The 20,765-nt window shown below is 40.8% G+C and overlaps 1 protein-coding gene across 7 annotated transcripts in view; it reads right to left on the reverse strand.

Annotated features, from left to right (window-relative positions):
- Positions 1–4,278, reverse strand: part of LOC123505450 (palmitoyl-protein thioesterase 1-like) — a 31,998-nt gene extending 27,720 nt beyond the window's left edge. For 2 of the 7 annotated variants that reach the window (XM_045256749.1, XM_045256744.1), the window contains exon 1: positions 3,898–4,273. In XM_045256749.1, coding sequence (XP_045112684.1) covers positions 3,898–3,994 — 97 coding nt within the window. In that variant the 5' untranslated portion in view covers positions 3,995–4,273. Of the gene's footprint in view, positions 1–178; positions 201–233; positions 349–3,897 lie in introns of those variants that run through there. The other 5 variants (XM_045256743.1, XM_045256747.1, XM_045256748.1 and 2 more) reach the window with 5 other exon arrangements.
- Between the last annotated feature and the right edge of the window lie 16,487 nt (positions 4,279–20,765).

Raw genomic sequence — 20,765 nt, forward strand, 5'->3', positions numbered from 1 at the left:
TAATATCAGAAAATGCCATGTAATGGAAATGAGTAAATGTAATAGAAGACCTACATGGGAATACAAAATGGGAGAAGAGATTATAATGAAAAGGAGTGAAGAAAAAGACCTAGGAACGAATATACATGACATCCTGACTCAAGGAAGGCACATAAATGGGTTATTTGCTTCAACATACAGGCCACTTATTAACATCCGGGGCACTACCATAGTATAGAAATCCCATCACTTACAGCCCTCTGCTGGCGCTGTTTGGAGATGCCAGCAATCACCAGACCTTAACCAAATATACACTGTTGCCAATCTATTAAAAGAATAGCATGATCACGATGCTGTACTGTGCATTTTGAAGTCATGGTTACAGTCAGCTTTAAAGAGAGAGAGAGAGAGAGAGAGAGAGAGAGAGATTGTGATTGTTTCCTAAAAGTGTAACATGTTTTTGCTCTTCTTCCGTGTCGGCGTACAGAATATCATGATCAAGATGCTGTACTGTGTATTTAAAAGTCATGATGAGAGAGAGAGAGAGAGAGAGAGAGAGAGAGAAATTGTTCCAACATACGTCCTAATAGTGTAACAGAGATATTGCTTTTGCTCTTCTCCCTTGTCAAGCTACAGAATATCACGATCACGATTCTGCAATTTAAATACCAAGAGAGAGGTTGTGGGGGGGAAGTTCTTTCGCTAGATTGGCAACTGTATACATCTGGGTAAGGTCTGGCGACTGCTGGCATCCCACAACCTCGCTGCTGAGAGGGGAAGTGACGGGATGTCTTTACTATGGTATTGCCCCATCCGGGTGGTATAATTTTTTTTTTCTTTGTGGCCTATAGCACCTGTAGGTTTACTTTACCAGTATGGGAAGCGCTGTTCAGCTTCCACCCATTAGTGGCGCAAGCAATTTTATTTATATTGGTACCCATATTAGAGCCCATATAACCAAGTGCATCTTTGATGTAACCACCTAGAACCTGGGTATTATGGTGACATGTAGATTAAATAACTTTAAACACCTCGATAAATGGCAAAGTATCAAGGTAGTATAAGGTGGGATTCGAACCTACACGTGAAAGCCTGCCCGATCCTACGCTCACCACCTTATCCACTAGACCACCGCCTCTATGATAAGACCAAGACAAGAATGTGCAGCAGTGGTGTCATCACCATATAAACAGAAAGACATCACGAAAATAGAAGGAATCCATAGGACCACTACAAAGATGGTGCTAGAGATAAAGGATTTTCCCTAAATTGAAAGACTGAAGGAAATGGGTCACTACCATAGTATAGACATCCCGTCACCTAACTCAGTTGCGCGGGATGGGGGTTGCCAGCGGTCGCCAGTTCTCAGCCAGATGTACACTGTTACCAATATAACGAAATAATTCTTTTCTCTCAATATTTTCTTTACAATTGTTAATGAAACAATCTCTTTCTCTCTTTTGGATCCTTTATATGGGGCGGGGTGGGGGAGGCCTCCATATCAATTTGTTTGGGGTTCGCAAATGTCTTGAAACGGCCCTGACACCATGGCGCGGCGAGGTAAATGGGGTAAGCCCCTGTTCACCTAGCAGTAAGTAGGTCCGGGATGTAACTCGAGGGGTTGTAGCCTCGCTTTCCCGGTGTGTAAAGTGTGTTAATTGTGGTCTCACTCCTACCTGAAGATCGGTCTATGAGCTCTGGGATTGCTCCGTAATGAGGAAGGCTGGCTGGATGACCAGTTAAGCGACCGTGGTGAATGACACCTCATAGTCTAGTCACTCTAGTGGTTAACAAACTTGGTTCACAAACGAGAGGGCCTGGGTTCGAGTCCCGGGAGCGGCGAGGCAAATGGGCAAGCCTCTTGTTATTAATGTGTAGCCTCTGTTCACGTAGCAGCAAGTAGGTACTCGAGGGGTTGTGGCCTCGCTTTTCCGGTGCGTGTGGTGTGCGATGTGGTGTCCTACCCGCAGGTCGCCAGTGTGAGCTCTGAGCTCTTTCCATAGTGGAAAGGCTGGCTGAATGATCTGCAGAAAACTGTGGTGAACACACACACACACACACACACACACACACACACACACACACACACCACAGAGATGTATTGGAACAGTTTAAATGAAGAAGTAGTGTCTGCATCGAGTGTGCATACTTTTAAAGTAAGATTGGATAAGTGTAGATATGGAGACGGGGCCACACGAGCATAAAGCCCTGTAAAACTACAACTAGGTAAATACAACTATTATAGGTACACACACACACACACACACACACACACACCGTGTAGTGTAGTGGTTAGCACGCTCGGCTCACAACCAATAGGGTCCGGGTTTGAGTCCCGGAAAGCGGAGAGGCAAATGAGCAAGCCTCTTAATGTGAAGCCTCTGTTCACCTAGCAGTAAATAGATACGGGATGTAACTCGAAGGGTTGTGGTCTCGCTTTCCCGGTGTGTGGAGCTTGTTGTGGTCTCAATCCTAACCGTAATGGGGAAGGCTGGCTGAGTGACCAGCAGAAGATCGTGGTGATTTACACACACACACACATACACACACACAAACGTCGAGCGCAAATCAACTCGAGTGTCAGTGCAACCAATCTTTTTCCCTAAAAAAATCCCCAGATTGATGGCCCCTGATTGATGGTATAATACTCGTAGATTATTTCATTTCCGTCGCAAATTAATGTTTCAAGTTATGTAGATTTACAAGTGTACAGGACCTGTGGTCCAACCATACGTTTGCCCCAAAGACAGCTAGCTTTCCACCTCTCATCCAAGTCCACCAAAGCTGAAAAAACACTGTATTATCTAATTTATATGTATGACTTGCATCAAAATTTTCGTGGCACGGTATGCCACGACTATTAAAAGTATTTTTAGGTCACACATAGTAGGCGGACTCTAAATATGGGCATAAGACGGAAAATATGGAGCGTAACTCGATCGGGCGTTCCTACAGTATGTATTTTCAATGGGTAGCGGGTAATGTCATTATTGTTTTGGGTGTAAAGGGGGTAGGGGCAGCAGCGGACCAATAATGCATCGGCTTCACTTTTGTGACGTCATGCCGCCTTCCATTATTCAACCTCCTTGTGGTAAACCATTTAACATAATGTGTTCGGTTTTCTGTAACCTTCAAATTTGATTTTTCATGCATTCCTTTCTTTTTTTTCATTCCATTCTGGTTTTCACTATTCTATAGCTAGGATGAATACAGTTTTATTTGATGTACTACTTTACGGTAATACAGCTTTATATAAATATATATATATATATATATATATATATATATATATATATATATATATATTCGACTTAGGTGCATTCGAAAGCATAACACAACAATCATGATTCACAAAAATATCAGCATTGGTTATGTTGTTTGGGAATTTACTCACCGATGTTAACACTGTTCTGTCTAGGGAAAATTCCCTAAAGCGCACCATTGTTTTGACTCGACCTGTCTCCAGTGCGCTCGATTTGGCATGCTGGAGTTGGTTCACGCTCGACTCATCCATAAACACACACACACACACACACACACACCACACACACACGTCCTGATAGTGTAACAGATATCAAATATGCTTTTCTCCTTTGTCAGGCTACAGAATATCATGATCACGATGATGTACATAAAATATCGAGAGAGAGAGAGAGAGAGAGAGAGGGGTGGGGGGAATTGGGGAGAGTTCTTTCGCTAGATTGGCAACAATGTATCTGGTTAAGGTCTGGCGACTGCTGGCATCCCGAACACCGGGATGTCGACTGCAGTGTACTATTGTAGTGCCTAGGAATAAACGTAAAATACAGTAAGCATACTACCGCAAGTAGTCATGCCATGAGTAACTGACAAGGACTTAAAGTAAACATTAATCTTAATCTGTATTTAAAGTGATGTAATGATATTGACTATATTTACCCATTCCATGCCAAATTACGAGTGGAGTTGGTTTGTCCTCAGCGTAGCACCCTAGGCATAGTGTAGCTAGGTAAACTATGAGCTGCCACCCCTTCATCTTCACTCTTCCACCTGTTGCTTGCCTCTGGCCGCGAGTCTCTTCAGGCTCAATGCTCAGGCCTAGTAGATAGCACACTGCCACTAACCTCGCCTCGTCCTCGCCGTCAGCTGTCCTTTCCCAAACACTACTCGTACTCGGATACCATAACGCTACGAAAATTTTCGATAACGAATATTACCATCAAACTTACAACCACCACAGTACATGATACACGTTCTTAGGTAAACGACATTTATATAACTTCTCAGTGTCGTAGCTGTTTCCAAATATGAAGACTTGTCAAAATTGTTTGAATTTATGCTTTGGCAACGGTACTGCCAGTTAGATGTGATGATTATTGGTATTTATCAAACTCCTTGGTATTTTACTATTTGTCTCAGAAAGTCAATATGGCTTCATGAATTCTCCTTACACAAACCAATAGTTTATTTTGCGTTCTCGCATGATTTCTTGAATAATTTACCCATGTATGTGCGTTGTTGCTCACACTCCTAATATAATTCGTAATATATATATATATATATATATATATATATATATATATATATATATATATATATATATATATATATATATATATATATATATATATATATATATATTTTTTTTTTTTTTTTTTTTTTTTTCCCTCAAGTTACTGGTCGGTGTACGTACGTACCTATTTATAGGACTCGAATAATTTTCCCTGAACATTATACCAGCCAGTCGAGCCCTAAATTTGGTAAGATTCTATTAATTATCATTAGAAATTCTTCAGATTTTTACTATTCTACATATCTATGTTTTATCTCTTATACGACATATATATTGAGTTTCAGGGGTCTAAAGAACAATGTATGATAAATTTGGAAAAAAATGAACAAATTCTGTAATAATATCAGCTAATAATTACCCATACTTATCTGGGGATGTGGAGTAACCTGAAAAATCATGGTGACCTTGGCAATATTCACTGGTGACCGTTGTCCCAGAGAAAAACACCACCTGGGTCCTTTATAGATGTAAACGTAAACAATATTGGTGGTGTTCGTGACAAGATCGTAATGATTTTTTTTCTTTTTGTTTCCTGCATATTTAACAGTGAATAGCTACAGATAGGTCCCTATTTGATGAAACAGGCTTTCTAACCTTATTTTTTAGATAGCCGATAGGGACATGTCAACTCTAAGGGATTTGATAGATAATATATATCATAAACTATGTCACAACGTGTCAAATATGCCACAACTTTTCAACTCCATTACATGTGCACCTCCCAGTCCCCACTCCCTCCTTATTATTACATTTTTCACATCTCTCCTCCCCATCTCCACCTATCCCCTAACGGCCTAACCTCTAAAGCCCCCCATTAACGCAACAGTCTTTAGCAATGGTAAGGTTATGGTATGGTCAACTGCGCAAACCTATACCCGAGTGGGTAGGGCACTCATGATACATTCTTTGGCCCAGTTTTTCTCATCATTTTGAATTGGAAAGATGTCTCTCTCTGATTGTTTTTCATCTGACGATTTAGTAAATGTAGCGCTGGCACTTACATTACAAAGAAAAAGGAGAAAAAAAATCAAGATGGTGCAAGCCATGGGTTTTGAAGAGGGATAGCTTATCGCATGAAGGATTGTTAAATGAACTTCGTTTGGAACCTGTCGATTATTTCAATTAGTTACTAGATGAGCAAACCTACTCAAAATTGTTATCACTATTGACTCCATTAATTAAAAGACAAGATACCGTCATGCGAAAAGCAATTTCACCCCATGAGAGGCTTACAGCGACCCTTCGTTTTTTTAGCAACTGGGAGTTCATATGAAGACTTAAAACTTAAAGTCTTCCACTTCGATCTCTCCCCAAGCTTTAGGAGTCTTTTTTTTTTTTATTCCTATTTGAATATTCGTGGCTTTTCACTTTCCACAAACACAGAAAACTTCTATACAGTTCTATCATTTCACTAAAAAATTCTCTACTAAGTTTATTTGCCATATTCTGAGATATGCACCTGAAAATAAACAACAAATCAACGAAATGATCTAATATATTTTTCAGCTAAACACGTGCTCTCGAGTTCCTTTAGTCAAAACTGAGCAAAGGTGATGAAAACACCCACTCACGGTTATGGTCTGCGTTATGGTACAGCCACAAGCCGCGAAAATATCAAGCACGTTGGATATTGTTATGTTATGGTTCCGTCCAACTGCCCAAACCCAAAAAATACCCACTCACGCTACATTAACTGCCCAATTATACTGAACCATACTTGAACCGTAGCTATTTTACGTTGCGTGAATGGGGGCTTATTTAATGGCAGGACAGCCTCTACACTATGCTGTGTGTGTAATTCATCTCGGTCGTCTGCTGGTCACCCAGCCAGTCTTCCCCATTACGGAGCGAGTTCAGAGCTCATAGACCGATCATCGGGTAGGACTGAGACCACAGCACACTCCACACACCTGGAAAACGAGGCCACAACCCCTCGAGTTACATCCCGTGCCTACTTACTGCTAGGTGAACAGGGGCCACACATTAAGAGACTTGCTCATTTGCCTCGCCGCTTACCGGGACTCGAACCCGGCCCTCTCGATTGTGAGTCGAGCGTGCTAACCACTACACTACGGTGTGTGTGTGTGTGTGTGTGTGTGTGTGTGTGTGTGTGTGTGTGTGATTCACCACGGTCGTCTCCTGGTCATCCAGCCAGTCTTCCCCATTACGGAGCGAGCTCAGAGCTCATAGGCCGATCTTCGGGTAGAACTGAGACCACATCACACATAATACACACCTGGAAAGCGAGGCCACAACTCCTCGAGTTACATCCCGTACCTATTTACTGCTAGGTGAACAGAAGCCAAACATTAAGAGGATAGCCCATTTGCCTCGCCGCTTCCCTGAACTCGAACCCAGCCCTTTCGATTGTGAGTTGAGCGTGCTAACCAGTACACTACGCGGTGTGTGTGTAATTCACCTCGGTCGTCTGCTGGTCACCTAGCCAGTCTTCCCCATTACGAAGCGAGCTCAGAGCTCATAGACCGTTCTTTGGGTAGGACTGAGACCACATCAACACACAACACACACAGGGAAAGCGAGGCCACAACCCCTCGAGTTACATCCAGTACCTATTTACTGCTAGGTGAACAGGGGCCACACATTAAGAGGCTTGCCCATTTGCCTCGCCGTTTACCGGGACTCTAACCCGGCCCTCTCGATTGTGAGTCGAGCGTGGTAACCACTACAATACGCGGTGTGTGTAATTCACCTCGGTCGTCTGCTGGTCACCCAGCCAGTCTTCCCCATTACAGAGCGAGCTCAGAGCTCATAGACCAATCTTCAGGTAGGACTGAGACCACATCAACACACAACACACACCGGAAAAGCGAGGCCACAACCCCTCGAGTTACATCCCGTATATCTATTTACTGCTAGGCGAACAGGGGCTACACATTAAGAGGCTTGCCCGTTTGCCTCGCCGCTTACCGGGACTCGAACCCGGCCCTCTCGATTGTGAGTCGAGCATGCTAACCACTACACTACGTGGTGTGTAATTCACCTCGGTCGTCTGCTGGTCACCCAGCCAGTCTTCCCCATCACGGAGCGAGCTCAGAGCTCATAGACCGATCATCGGGTAGGACTGAGTTCACATCAACACAACACACACAGGGAAAGCGAGGTCACAACCCCTCGAGTTACATCCCGTACCTATTTACTGCTAGGTGAACAGGGGTCACACATTAAGAGGCTTGCCCATTTGCCTCACCGCTTACCGCGCGCGCACGTGTGTATTTACCTATTTGTATTTACCTATTTGTGTATTACAGGGCCCGAGCTAAGCTCTCTGTGTCCTGTCTCCTTGTCCATTCCTGTCATATCTCTCTTTCATCTGATTGACACACACCGCGTCAACGACATGACTGCTCAGTTTATTCCACTTATCAATGCTACGATGCGGGAAACTGTATTTTCTCACGTCATTTAGACAGATGTCCTTTATTAGCTTTTTTCCATGTCCTCGGAGATAATTACTTGTGGTCACCTTTATCAACTCTCTATCCAGTATGTCAATCTTGTTCACCAATTTATACATAGTTATCATGTCTCCTCTTGTTCTTCTCTCTTCTAATGTGGTCAGCCCCAGCTTCCTCAGTCTTTCCTCATAGTCTAACTCCCTGAGTCCTGGTACCATCCTTGTTGCCAGCCTCTGTACCCTTTCTACCTTCTTCACATTTTTCTTCATATGCGGTGACCAGACACATGCTGCATATTCTAACTGGGGTCTTATTAAGGTACATAATATCTTCTTCATCATTCCTTCATCTAGGTAGTGGAATGCAAGGCCAATATTTTGAAGCATGTTATATGTTTTCCAAAAAATCTTGTTAATGTGTTTCTCCGGTGACAAAGTGTTTTGCACGGTTACTCCTAAGTCTTTCTCCTCATTGGTCTCTTTAATTTTCTCATCACCCAGCCTGTAATCCCAGTTTGGTCTGTATCTACTTCTTCCCATTTTCATAACATGGGTCTTGTCTATATTAAATTCCATCTGCCACTCTTTACTCCACTCATATATTTTATCAAGATCTTCCTGTAACTTGTTACAATCTTCCACATTCTTTACTCTCCTCATAATTTTAGTATCGTCCGCAAACATGTTCATGTAACTGTCAATTCCTACTGGCATATCATTAACATAAATCAAAAACATGATGGGACCCAGCACTGACCCTTGTGGAACTCCACTGGTTACCTTCTTCCACTCGGACTTCCTTCCTCTCACCACTGTTCTCATTTCTCTTCCCATTAAGTAATTTTCCATCCATTTTGCTAGTTTATCATTTACTCCTCCAATCATCTTTAGTTTCCACATCAGTCTATTGTGTGGTACTTTATCAAAGGCCTTTCTCAAGTCCAGGTAGATAGCATCCACCCATCCCTCTCTATGTTGTAGTATGTCAGTCACTCTTGAATAAAAACATAATAAATTGGATACACACGATCTTCCTTTTCTGAAACCAAACTGCCTTTCACTCAGAATGTTTTCACTTTCTAGATACTCACTCCACTTAGCTTTAATTACTTCTTCACATACCTTGCACAATATACTAGTCAACGATACTGGTCTATAATTTAGCGGTTCCATTCTACTACCATTCTTATATATAGGCACAATGTCAGCTCTTTTCCACTCTTTTGGGACTAATCCTGTTCGTATGGAGGTTTCCACAATATCAAATATGGGGTTCAACAATTGATCCTTACATTCTTTTAGCAACCTCCCAGATATGCCATCAGGCCCCATTGATTTATTAATATCCAGATTGCTTATAATTTTCCTTACATCTTCCTTAGTAACCATGATGTCCTGCATTTGCTTTATTTCCGTAGGCCTTCCTCCCATAAAATGCTCCTCCTTTGTAAACACTTTGCAAAAGTTGTCGTTCAAAATTTCAGCTATATCTCCAGCATCTTCATATACTTCTTCCCGTTTTTACCTTTTCTATTGCCTCCCTTTTATTTAGTTTTCCATTTATGAATTTGTAAAACATTTTTGGGTCACTATCACAGTTTTCCACCACCCTCTGTTCATATTCCTTCTGTGCTGTTCTCCTTACTTCAACATATCTATTCCTTGCTGTTTTGTAGCCTTCCCTTGATAATACATCACTGTTTTTCTTAAGTTTCTTCCATGCCTTTTCTTTGTTCTTTTTTGCTTCTTCACAATTTCTATTAAACCACTGTTTATTATTTAAAGTCCTCTTTCTGTAATATGGCACAAACTTTTCACAGCAGAGTTATACAAATCCATAAATTTATCGTATTTCAATTGCATATCTCTTTCCTGGTATACCACGGACCAGTCAATTTCATTAAAGAACTCCCTTATATGGTTATAATTTGCCCTAGTATAATTTAATTTTTCCTCCCTGCGTTCCACAATCTTATTCGTGCTTAATTCTGTATCCAGCTCAAAGCTTAGGACATCATGATCGCTTTTCCCAAGGGACTTTCATGTTCAATTTCCTCTTTTAGAGATTCCCTGGTAAATACCAAATCCAACCTTGCTGCAACATCTTGTCCCCTGCACCTTGTTGGTGATCTCACCCACTGTGTCATCAAGTTATTTGTTGCTACCTTTAACAATTCTTCTGCCCACTCACCACCATTCACCACTTCGTAGTCTTCCCACACTATTTCTTTGCAATTAAAGTCTCCAACTATCATCACTCTATCCTTTCTGATGAGTTCTTGCTTCATTCTGTCTAGAGTATTTCTCATCACCATTTGGTACTGTTCATATTCCCAAGCACTGGTTCTGGGTGGTATGTATACTGTTATAATATTAATGTCCCTCTTGCCATCTGTTATAAGCATACTTATCACTTCCTCATTTCTCTTACTATAGTTCACCTCCTTCACTATCAGATCTTCCTTAGTAAGAACCATTATACCACCACCTTTATTTTTTCTATCATTTCTCCATACTTTGTAGTGTTTTACAACAAACCAGTCTAGCTTTATTTCGGGCCTTAGCTTTGTTTCCACTACACACATTATGTCCGGTTCGTTATTTCTTAGGTAATCCATACATTCTAGCCTCTTAGACAGAAATCCATCTATGTTCGTGTAAGTCACTTTTATTCCATTCCTAGTCTCATTCTTCCATGTAATGCCTATTCCGTCTGTTTTATCCACCACTTCTTTAGCCTCCCATTTCTCATCCTCCAAAAAACTTGGTCTTTTCTTCCTCTGTTCTTTCGTCATTCCTCTCCTTCACTTCAGTTATAAGCTCCTTCATTTTCATTCTCTCATCTTGTGACATATTTTTTCTTATGTAAATTGTTTTGGTTTCCTCAGAGTCCTTAAGTTTCCAAGCCCTCCTCAACAAGGCCTCCGCTGCCACCTGAGACTTTAATTTCAATTTTAATGGTCTATTCTTGCCTTCCTCAAAAGCTCCCAATCTCACACTTTCTTCTACCTCAGCATATAGATCCTCTTCTTCCACAGAGATCTTGTTCAGTAAAGACTTAATCTTGTCATTTTCCTTATCCCTCCTGTCCTGCCAGTTCCTGTTAGTTTCCTCCCGCAATCCTATTATGATCACACATTTTTTCTTTTCAGCGATATCTCTCACCACATACTCATTTTCCTTTAGCACCTTTACCATTTCACTCTGCGTAATCCCTTTATTTTCCTCTTCCTGCTTTTTTACTATCTCCCTAAACAACCTTTGTACCTCCAGATGTTCATGATTCACTTCTTTCATCCTGGTGCTCTTCAAGTCCCCTTCGGATATTTTTATCTCCATTTCCATGAGTTTAGCCTTCATTTCTTCGCATTGTTTCCTTAGTTGTTGGTTTTCTTTCTCCATCTCTACTTTTTCCTTCAACAGCTCTTTATTCGCTAGCGTTAACAAGTAGATCTCTTTTTTGAATTAATTATTCTCGGCTAGAACTCTATCCAGTTTTTCTTCTATTGACAAAATGCTTAGGAACTTACTCTCCAGCGCCTGGATTCTTGCATCCATGTCAAGTTTCTGCAGTCCTTTTGGTGTAGTAATAAAACCTTCGAAGTCTCTAGTTTGCCTGGACGCCATTTTTGTTGTTGTCAGCTGATTACGGCCAGAACGATCACCGTCCACACTCCCCTCTCAGGGATCACTCTCCATATCACTCACTTTCAACACTAAGAGACAGTAGGACATTTACGGACACAAAACTTAGAGTTACCCGGGCCCTGTAATACCATAGGTATTTTCTTTCTTCCTGTACGCAGCCGGAGACGAGCCGTCCTCTCTCAACGACGGCGACGGTGTGTGTGTGTGTGTGTATTTACCTAGTTGTAGTTTTACAGGGCCTAGGCTTTATGGTCGTGTGGCCCTGTCTCCATATCTACACTTATCCAATTTTTCTTTAAAACTATGCACACTCGTTGCTGACACCACTTCCTCACTCAAACTGTTCCAAGTCTCAACACATCTTTGCGGGAAACTATTTTTTTAACATCTCTCAGACATCTTCCCTTCCTCAGTTTCTTACTATGCGATCTTGTGCTTCTAATGTCATATTCTTCTCTCAGGATTAGTTTCTCATTATCCACTTGATCCATTCCGTTAATAAATTTATAAACTTCTATCAGATCCTCTCTCTCTCTCTTCTCTGTTCTCAGGGTTGGTAGATCCATAGCTTTCAGTCTCTCCTCATATGTCATCCCTTTAAATTCTAGAACCAGTCTTGTAGCCATTTTTTATAGTCTCTCCAATTTCTTTGTTTTTTTTTATTTTTTTATGGGGGATCCACACCAATCCTGCATATTCCAATCTGGATCTTATTTTAGTACTTACTTCATCATTTCTTTGTCCATAGAGTGAAATGCTAATCCAATATTCCTTAGCAAATTATGTCTCTGAAAATTCTATCAATATGGCTTACCGGTTGATTGTTTTCTTCCATCGTCACTCCCAAGTCCTTTTCCTTTTTTACTTTTTTTTTAGTTCTGTGTGTGTGTGTGTGTGTGTGTGTGTGTGTGTGTGTGTGTGTGTGTGTGTGTGTGTGTGTAATTCACCTCGGTCGTCTGCTGGTCGCCCAGTCACTTTCCCATTACGGAGCGAGCTCAGAGCTCATAGACCGATCTTCGGGTAGGACTGAGACCACATCAACACAACACACACCGGGAAAGCGAGGCCACAACGCTTCGAGTTACATCCCGTACCTATTTACTGCTAGGTAAACAGGGGCCATACATTAAGAGGCTTGCCCATTTGCCTCGCCGCTCACCGGGACTCGAACCCGGGCCTCTCGATTGTGAGTCGAGCGTGCTAACCACTACACTACGCGGTGTGTGTGTGTGTGTGTGTGTGTGTGTGTGTGTGTGTGTGTGTGTGTGTGTGTGTGTGTGTGTGCGTGTGTGTGTTATATGTAAAAAAAAAAGTAATCCAGGATGTTTAAAGGACAGAGAGAGAGAGAGAGAGAGAGAGAGAGAGAGAGAGAGAGAGAGAGTTAAGTAAACATTTCAAAAAAGGGATTTCTGACAAAATCAATTAAAAATAATTATGGGTTATATGATATATACAGACAACCATATAGGACGAAATGTAATAATAGCTTCCCTATCTTCACCTGCTCGCTCTCTCTCTCTCTCTCTCTCTCTCTCTCTCTCTCAATCTGCACATGCTAGATAGTATAACAAACAAGTGCACACACGCAATCCCCCCCACACACACACATAATGAGTTCTGCTAAAACCATGTAATGTAAAACTAGGTAAATACACACATACAATTTATCACCATTTATACAATGAAAGACAAGGCAATGATCCAGTCAATGCAAAAATTCCAGGGTAATCATGTCTCTAAATAGGCTCATAGAACACATCCACCAGTCACTTCCCAAGCTGGGTTTGAAAGGTAGCCTATGATTGGGTAGTGGCTGTCAACCACCGTTGACGGAAGGGAGGAGGAAAGTCAAGGAGGGATAAGTACCAGCCGGGAGCTTCTCTCTCTCTCTCTCTCTCTCTCTTATTATTATTATTATCATTATTATTATTATCATTATTATTGTTCAGACATTCTGCCAAGTAGGAGGAGGAAGTGAAAAGAAACACAGGTAGGGAGGGAAGTTTATTCCCGACTAGGTTCGCTGTATGCTTCCTCAAGGGAACATAAGTTCCCCTGAAGAAACATACAGCAAAATATGTATATATTTGCTTCTTCAGGGGAACTGAATATATATTTGCTTCTTCAGGGGAAGTGAAGTTCCCCTGAAGAAGCATACAGCAAAACTAATCAGGAATAAACTCACCTCCCTGCACCTGTGTTTCTTTTCACCTCCTCTTCTATTATTATTATTATTATCATTATTGTTACTACTACTACTACTACTACTACTACTACTACTACTACTACTACTATATCATCACTATTTCTATTATATTACTATTACAACAACAACAACAACAACAACAGCAACAACAACAACAACAACAACAACAACAACAACTACTACTACTACTACTACTACTACTACTACTACTTCTACTACTACTGCTACTACTACTACTACTACCACTTCTTGTCATTATTGTCATTATTATTATTTTTATTATTATAACTATTATCATTACTATTGTTATTATTATTACTATTATTATCATCATTATTAATATTATTATTATTCTCTTTGCTTGTCATTTAGACAAACACGGAAAGCATAAAGAGGCAGGTAATCAGGCAGGCAGATAAAACATACATAATAATGATAATGATTATAATAATTATGGCAAAAAAAAAAAATAATAATGATAATAAAAACAATGATGATGATAATAATAATAATAATAATAATAATAATAATAATATTATTATTATTATTAATTATAATAATTATGATAAAAATGAGAGAGAGAGAGAGAGAGAGAGAGAGAGAGAGAGAGAGAGAGAATTAGCTTGTGATAACACCTCACCAACACCTTTGCATGCACACACACACACACACACACACACACACACACACACACACACACACACACACACACAGATGAGAGATGGAAGGTTATTGTTATTTTTTTTATTTATAACATATGGGTTTTTCATGGGAATTTTTGGGCTAAAGGGAATACTTTTTGTGGTACCTCCTATCTGAAAGCCCACCTGCTAGGAAACCAATGCCACGAGTGAGGAAGCCCAACCTACACTCGGACCGTGGACAGGATCCGAACCCATGCGCTTGGAGACCCATCGAACCTCAAACCACTATTATTTGAAGAAAGGATTGTTTTGTAATGCATAAAGTAAAATCTTACATGGAATACCAAAAAATAAAGCAGAGATGAGATCGGCCACAGACAAAGCAGAGACTCATGGCGACTCGGCCGCTTCTTCTTCTTCTTGTGACCCTTTTAGCCTGCATGTTGTCTTTCACCATGATCTTAAATTTATGTTTCCACTCCTCTATTGCCTGCTATAATGGATATCATATCTTAGTGATAGTGATAGTGAATTACTAATGAAATACCGCGGTATTTCATTAGTAATTCACTATCACTCAATGCCACAGAGTCGAGGTTATCCTCATGGCATGAGCGTATATGAATACTAAGATATGATATCCATTATAGCAGGCAATAGAGGAGTGGAAGCATAAATTCAATATCGTGGTGAAAGACAACAAGCAGGCTAAAAGGGTCACAAAAAGAAGCGGCCGAGTCGCCGTGAGTCTCCGCTTCACCTGTGGCCGATCTTATCTCTGCTTTATTTTCTGGTATTCCATGTAAGATTTCACTTTATGCATTACAAAACAATCCTTTCTTGGGGGCAAGGTTTGTCAAAAGCTAATAGAAATGTTGTTTTGTGAACATAAATGCATACATCAGACAGTAACACCACCTCCAGAGGTAGTGTTCCCAGCAACCTCAGAGCAACCTGATAGCAACCTTGTCACTGTCCCTCCAAGCGTTCATGGAAGCCATTTTGCGGCAGGAGGTTGCTCTGACATTGTTAAAGAATCTTTGATCTAGCTCCAGGAGCGCTAGAGACAGAGGCGGGGAGCCAGCCAATCACAGCGAAGCTTCCGCATTCAGTCCCTCACCTGTCAAATTCAAACCCAGAAAATTCACTAAAACGGATGTGGTTGTACATTATGCGGACTTTTTGGTCTAACTTTATATAGTTCGTTAAACGTTCATTAGACGAACGTTCGTTAAGCGGAATATTACTGTATTACGTTGGCTCTCTTCCATTCTAGTAGAACTTTCCCTTCATTTATTGAACTTGTAATGACTTCCCAAATTGGATCCAGTAGTTGCTCTTTACATTCTTTTAATACCCATCCTGTTATCCCATCTGGCCCCATTGCTTTTCTGACTTCCAACTTATCCAATAATCTTCCAATATCCTCTTTGTGCACTGTGATCTCCTGTAATCCTTGGTAATCCCATGTTTTTGTTTTGTTTTTTCTTATGTAAGAAAGAGGGCCTAGCCAAGGGCAAAAAAAAAAAAAAAAAAAGGATTAAAGAAAAGTCCCACTTGAGTGCTGGCTCTCTAAAAAGTGGAAAAGTGTCAGCCAAAATTAGGGAGCAAATGCCTCGATACCTCCCTCTTAAAAGAAGACAAGTTGTAGGAAGTCAGAAATACAGATGCAGTGGGGGAGTTCCAGAGTTTACCAGTGAAAGGGATGAATGATTGAGAGTACTGGTTAACTATTGCATTAGAGAGTTGGACAGAACAGAGATGAGAGGAAGAAGAAAGCCTTGTGCAGTGAGGCCACAGGAGGAGGGTAGGCATGCAGTTAGCAAGATCTGTAGAACAGTTAGTATGAATATAGCGATAAAAGATAGAAAGAGATGCAACATTTCAGCGGTGAGAAAGAGGCTGAAGACAGTTTGTCAGAGGAGGGGGAGTTGATGAGACGAAAAGCTTTTGATTCCACCCTATCTAGTAAAACTGTGTGACTGGAACCTCCCCAAACATGTGAAGAGTACTCTATACACGGGCAGATAAGGCACTTATACAGAGTAAGCAGTTGGAGGGTCGAGAAAAACTAGCGGAGATGCCTCAGAACACCGAACTTCATAGAAGCTGTTTTAGCAAGAGATGAAATGTGAAGTTTCCAGTTAAGATTGTGAGCAAAGGACAGACCGAGGATATTCATTGTGGGAGAGGGAGATAGTTGAGTGTCATTGAAGAAGAGGGGATAGTTGTCTGGAAGGTTGTGTCGAGTTGATAGATGGAGGAATTGAGTTTTGGAGGCATTGAAAACTACTAGATTTTCTCTGCCCCAATCGGAAATCTTAGAAGGATTGGAAGTCAGGCATTCTGTGGCGTCCCTGTGTGATCTGTTGACTTCCTGAAGGGTTGGTCGTTTCTGAAAGGACGTGGAAAGACTAAGGTGGTATCATCAGCGTAGGAGTAGATAGGGCAAGAAGTTTGGTTAAAGTCATTAATGAATAATAGAAAGAGAGTGGGTGACAGGACAGAACCCTGAGGAACTCCAGTATTAATAGATTTAGGAGAACAGTGGCTGTCTACCACAGCAGCAATACAACGGTCGGAAAGGAAACTTGAGATAAAGTTGCAGAGAGATGGATAGAAGCTGTAGGAGGGCAGTTTTGAAATCAAAGCTTTATGCCAGACTCTATCAAAAGCTTTTGATATGTCTAACGCTACAGCAAACATTTCACCGAAATCTCTAAAAGAGGATGACCAAGACTCACTAAGGAAAGCCAGAAGATCACCAGTAGAGCGACCTTGACGGAAGCCATACTGGCGATCAGACAGAAGATTGTGAAGTGACAGATGTTTGAGAATCTTCCTATTCAAGAGAGATTAAAAAACTTTAGACAAGCAAGAGATTAAAAGCTATAGGACAGTAGTTTGAGGGGTTAGAACGGTCACCCTTTTTAGAAACAGGCTGAATGTAGACAAACTTCAAGCAGGAAGGAAAGGTAGAAGTAGATAGACAAAGTTGGAAGAGTTTGGCCAGGCAAGGTGCAAGCACGGAAGCACAGTTTTTTGAGAACAATAGGAGGGACCCCATCAGGAGACCATAAGCCTTCCGAGAATTTAGGCAAGCGAGGGGTTAGAAAACATCGTTCTGTGAAATCATCTTCTGTAGTGAACACCGTTTTGAAGCTCACATTTATTATTTCGCACATTTCTTTCTCTGTTTGGTATGTCTTCCCTTCTTTAATTATTTCTTCAATTGTTTCCTTATTCTTTGTTTTGCCATTTATAAACTTATAGAAAAATTTGGGCTCATCTTTGCTTTTATTCACTACATCTTTCTCAAAAATTTCTTTCTTCCTCTCTCCTTACTCTAATATATTCATTTCTGGCATCTTTGTATTGCCGTCTGTTATAGTTATTTCCCTGCTTTATAAGGTTCTTCCACGCTTTATCTTTTGCCTTTTTTGCTTGTATGCATCTAACATTGTACCAAGCATGTATTTTTTTCTGAACTCTATAAACAGGTACAAACTTTTTTACTTCATTATATTTCTGTAAGAAAATGTCATATTTCCCTTGTACTGTCTTTCTCTACATAATATTACTCCACTCAATATCAGCAAAATAGATCCTTAATTTTTCAAAATCTGCTCTTGCATAATTTAATCTCTCTCCTTTATAGTCCCCTCTGTAACTTATCTCATCTTCCTCCTGAATTTGCATCTCTTATGTCACATGATCACTTCTCCCCATTGGACTAAGGTATTGTATGATTGGAGGGGGCTCTGGATTCTTTGTGAAAACTAGGTCAAGCAATGATGGTTCTTCTTCCCCCCTGTACCTTGTTGACTCCTCCACCCACTGGTGTGTGTGTGTGTGTGTGTGTGTGTGTGTGTGTGTGTGTGTGTGTGTGTGTGTGTGTGTGTGTGTGTGTGTGTGTGTGTTTACCTAGTTGTATTTTACCTAGTTGTAGTTTTACAGGGCCTGGGCTTTATGCTCGTGTGGCCCCGTCTCCATATCTACACTCATACAATCTTACTTTAAAAGTATGCACACTCGTTGCAGACACTATTTCTTCATTTAACCTGTTCCACGTCTCAATACATCTTTGCGGGAAACTATATTTTTTAACATCTCTCAGACATCTTCCTTTTCTCAGCTTTTTACTATGCGATCTTGTGCTTCGAATGTCATATTCTTCTCTCAGGATCAGTTTCTCATTATCCACTTGGTCCATTCCGTTGGTCAGTTTATAAACTTGTATCAGATCTCCTCTCTCTCTTCTTTGTTCCAGGGTTGGCAGATCCATAGCCTTTAGTCTCTCCTCATATGTCATCCCTTCAAATTCTGGAACCATTCTTGTAGCTATTTTTTGTAGTCTCTCCAACTTTCTTATGTGTTTCTTTTTATGAGGGGTCCACACTACTCCTGCATATTCCAATCTGGGTCTTATTATAGTACTTATCAATTTCTTTATCATTTCTTTGTCCATGTAGTGAAATGCTACTCCAATATTCCTTAGCAAATTATATGTTTCTCTAAAAATTCTATCAATATGGCTTACTGGTTGATTGTTTTCTTCCATCGTCACTCCTAAATCCTTTTCCTTTTTTACTTTCTCTAGTTTTACTCCATATCCCATCTTATAGATTCCCATGGGTCGTCTTTCACTCTTTCCCATTTCCATGACATGGCTTTTGTTCACATTGAATTCCATTTGTGTGTGTGTGTGTGTGTGTGTGTGTGTGTGTGTGTGTGTGTGTGTGTGTGTGTGTGTGTGTGTGTGTGTGTGTGTGTGTGTGTGTGTGTGTGTGTTTCACTGTTTGATCTGCTGCAGTGTCTGACGAGACAGCCAGACGTTACCCTACGGAACGAGCTCAGAGCTCATTATTTCCGATCTTCGGATAGGCCTGAGACCAGGCACACACCACACACCACAACAAGGTCACAACTCCTCGATTTACATCCTGCACCTACTCACTGCTAGGTGAACAGGGGCTACACGTGAGGAGACACACCCAAATATCTCCACCGGATCAGAACCCGGTCCTCTGGCTTGTAAGCCAGCCAGAGGACCTTCATTCTTCTTCTTGTGTGTGTGTGTGTGTGTGTGTGTGTGTGTGTGTGTGTGTGTGTGTGTGTGTGTGTGTGTGTGTGTGTGTGTGTGTGTGTGTGTGTGTGTGTGTATTTACCTAGTTGTATTGTACAGGGTTTGAGTGGGGCTCATAGTGTCCTGTCTCCATATCCATTTATCTAGTTTTTTTTTAAAGTTATGCACACTATGTGCTGTGACAATTTCATTATTCAATGCATTCCATTTTTCCACCATTCTGTGTGAAAAACTGTATTTTCCAATACCCTTCACACACTGCCTAATCCTGATCTTTTCATGTCCTCTTGTCCTTCCATCTTCTTCTGTCAACAGCACCAGGTCTTTTGTCTATTTTTTCAATATCATTTACTATCTTATACATTGTTATTAGGTTCCCGCGTTCTCTTTTATTTTGTAAGGTTGGCAGTCCCATTTCCTTCAGTCATTCTTCATATGTGAGGTCCTTTAATTCTGGCACCATCTTTGTAGCAAACTTCTGTATCGTTTTCTTCCTTCCTGTATCAATTTTCTTATATCCTTTTTAGAGCTCGGAGACCATACCACTGCTGCATATTTCAGCCTTGGGCGTATCATGCTTGTGATGATTTTTTTCATCATATCTTTATCCATGTAATGAAATGCCACTCTTGTATTAGTTAACATCTTATATGATAGTCCAAATATCTTGCTTTATGTTTATCAGGGCTCAGATTTTCTTTTATGATCACTCCAAGATCTTTTTCCTCTTAAGTCTTCATTATTTGCTTCTCTCCCATCAAATAGTTCCATACTGGTCTTCTCTTACTCTTTCCTAGTTCCATTATGTGTGTGTGCATGTGTGTATTTACCTAATTTACCTAATTGTAACATACAGGAAAGGAGCTACGCTCGTACTGTCCCGTCTTCATATCTACTAATGTCCAACTTTTTCTTAAAATCATGAACATTCCTTGCGTTGACCACTTCCACATCCAAACTATTCCATGCTTCCACACTTCTATGAGGGAAGCTATATTTTTTCACATCTCTCCTATAAGTGGCCATCTTTAGTTTTTTCCCATGCCCTCTCGACACTCTTTCATTCCACATACACAGATCTTCCCTATCCATTTTTTCCATGCCAATCATCACTCTGTATATTGCTATCAGGTCTCCCCTCTCTTCTGTTTTCCAGGGTCGGAAGTTGCATCCTGTTCAGTCTGTCCTCATAAGTCAAATCTCTCAAGTCAGGCACCATTTTGTTGCAGCCCTCT

This window comes from Portunus trituberculatus, chromosome 18 (assembly GCF_017591435.1).
Source record: "Portunus trituberculatus isolate SZX2019 chromosome 18, ASM1759143v1, whole genome shotgun sequence".
Classification (NCBI taxonomy): domain Eukaryota; kingdom Metazoa; phylum Arthropoda; class Malacostraca; order Decapoda; family Portunidae; genus Portunus; species Portunus trituberculatus.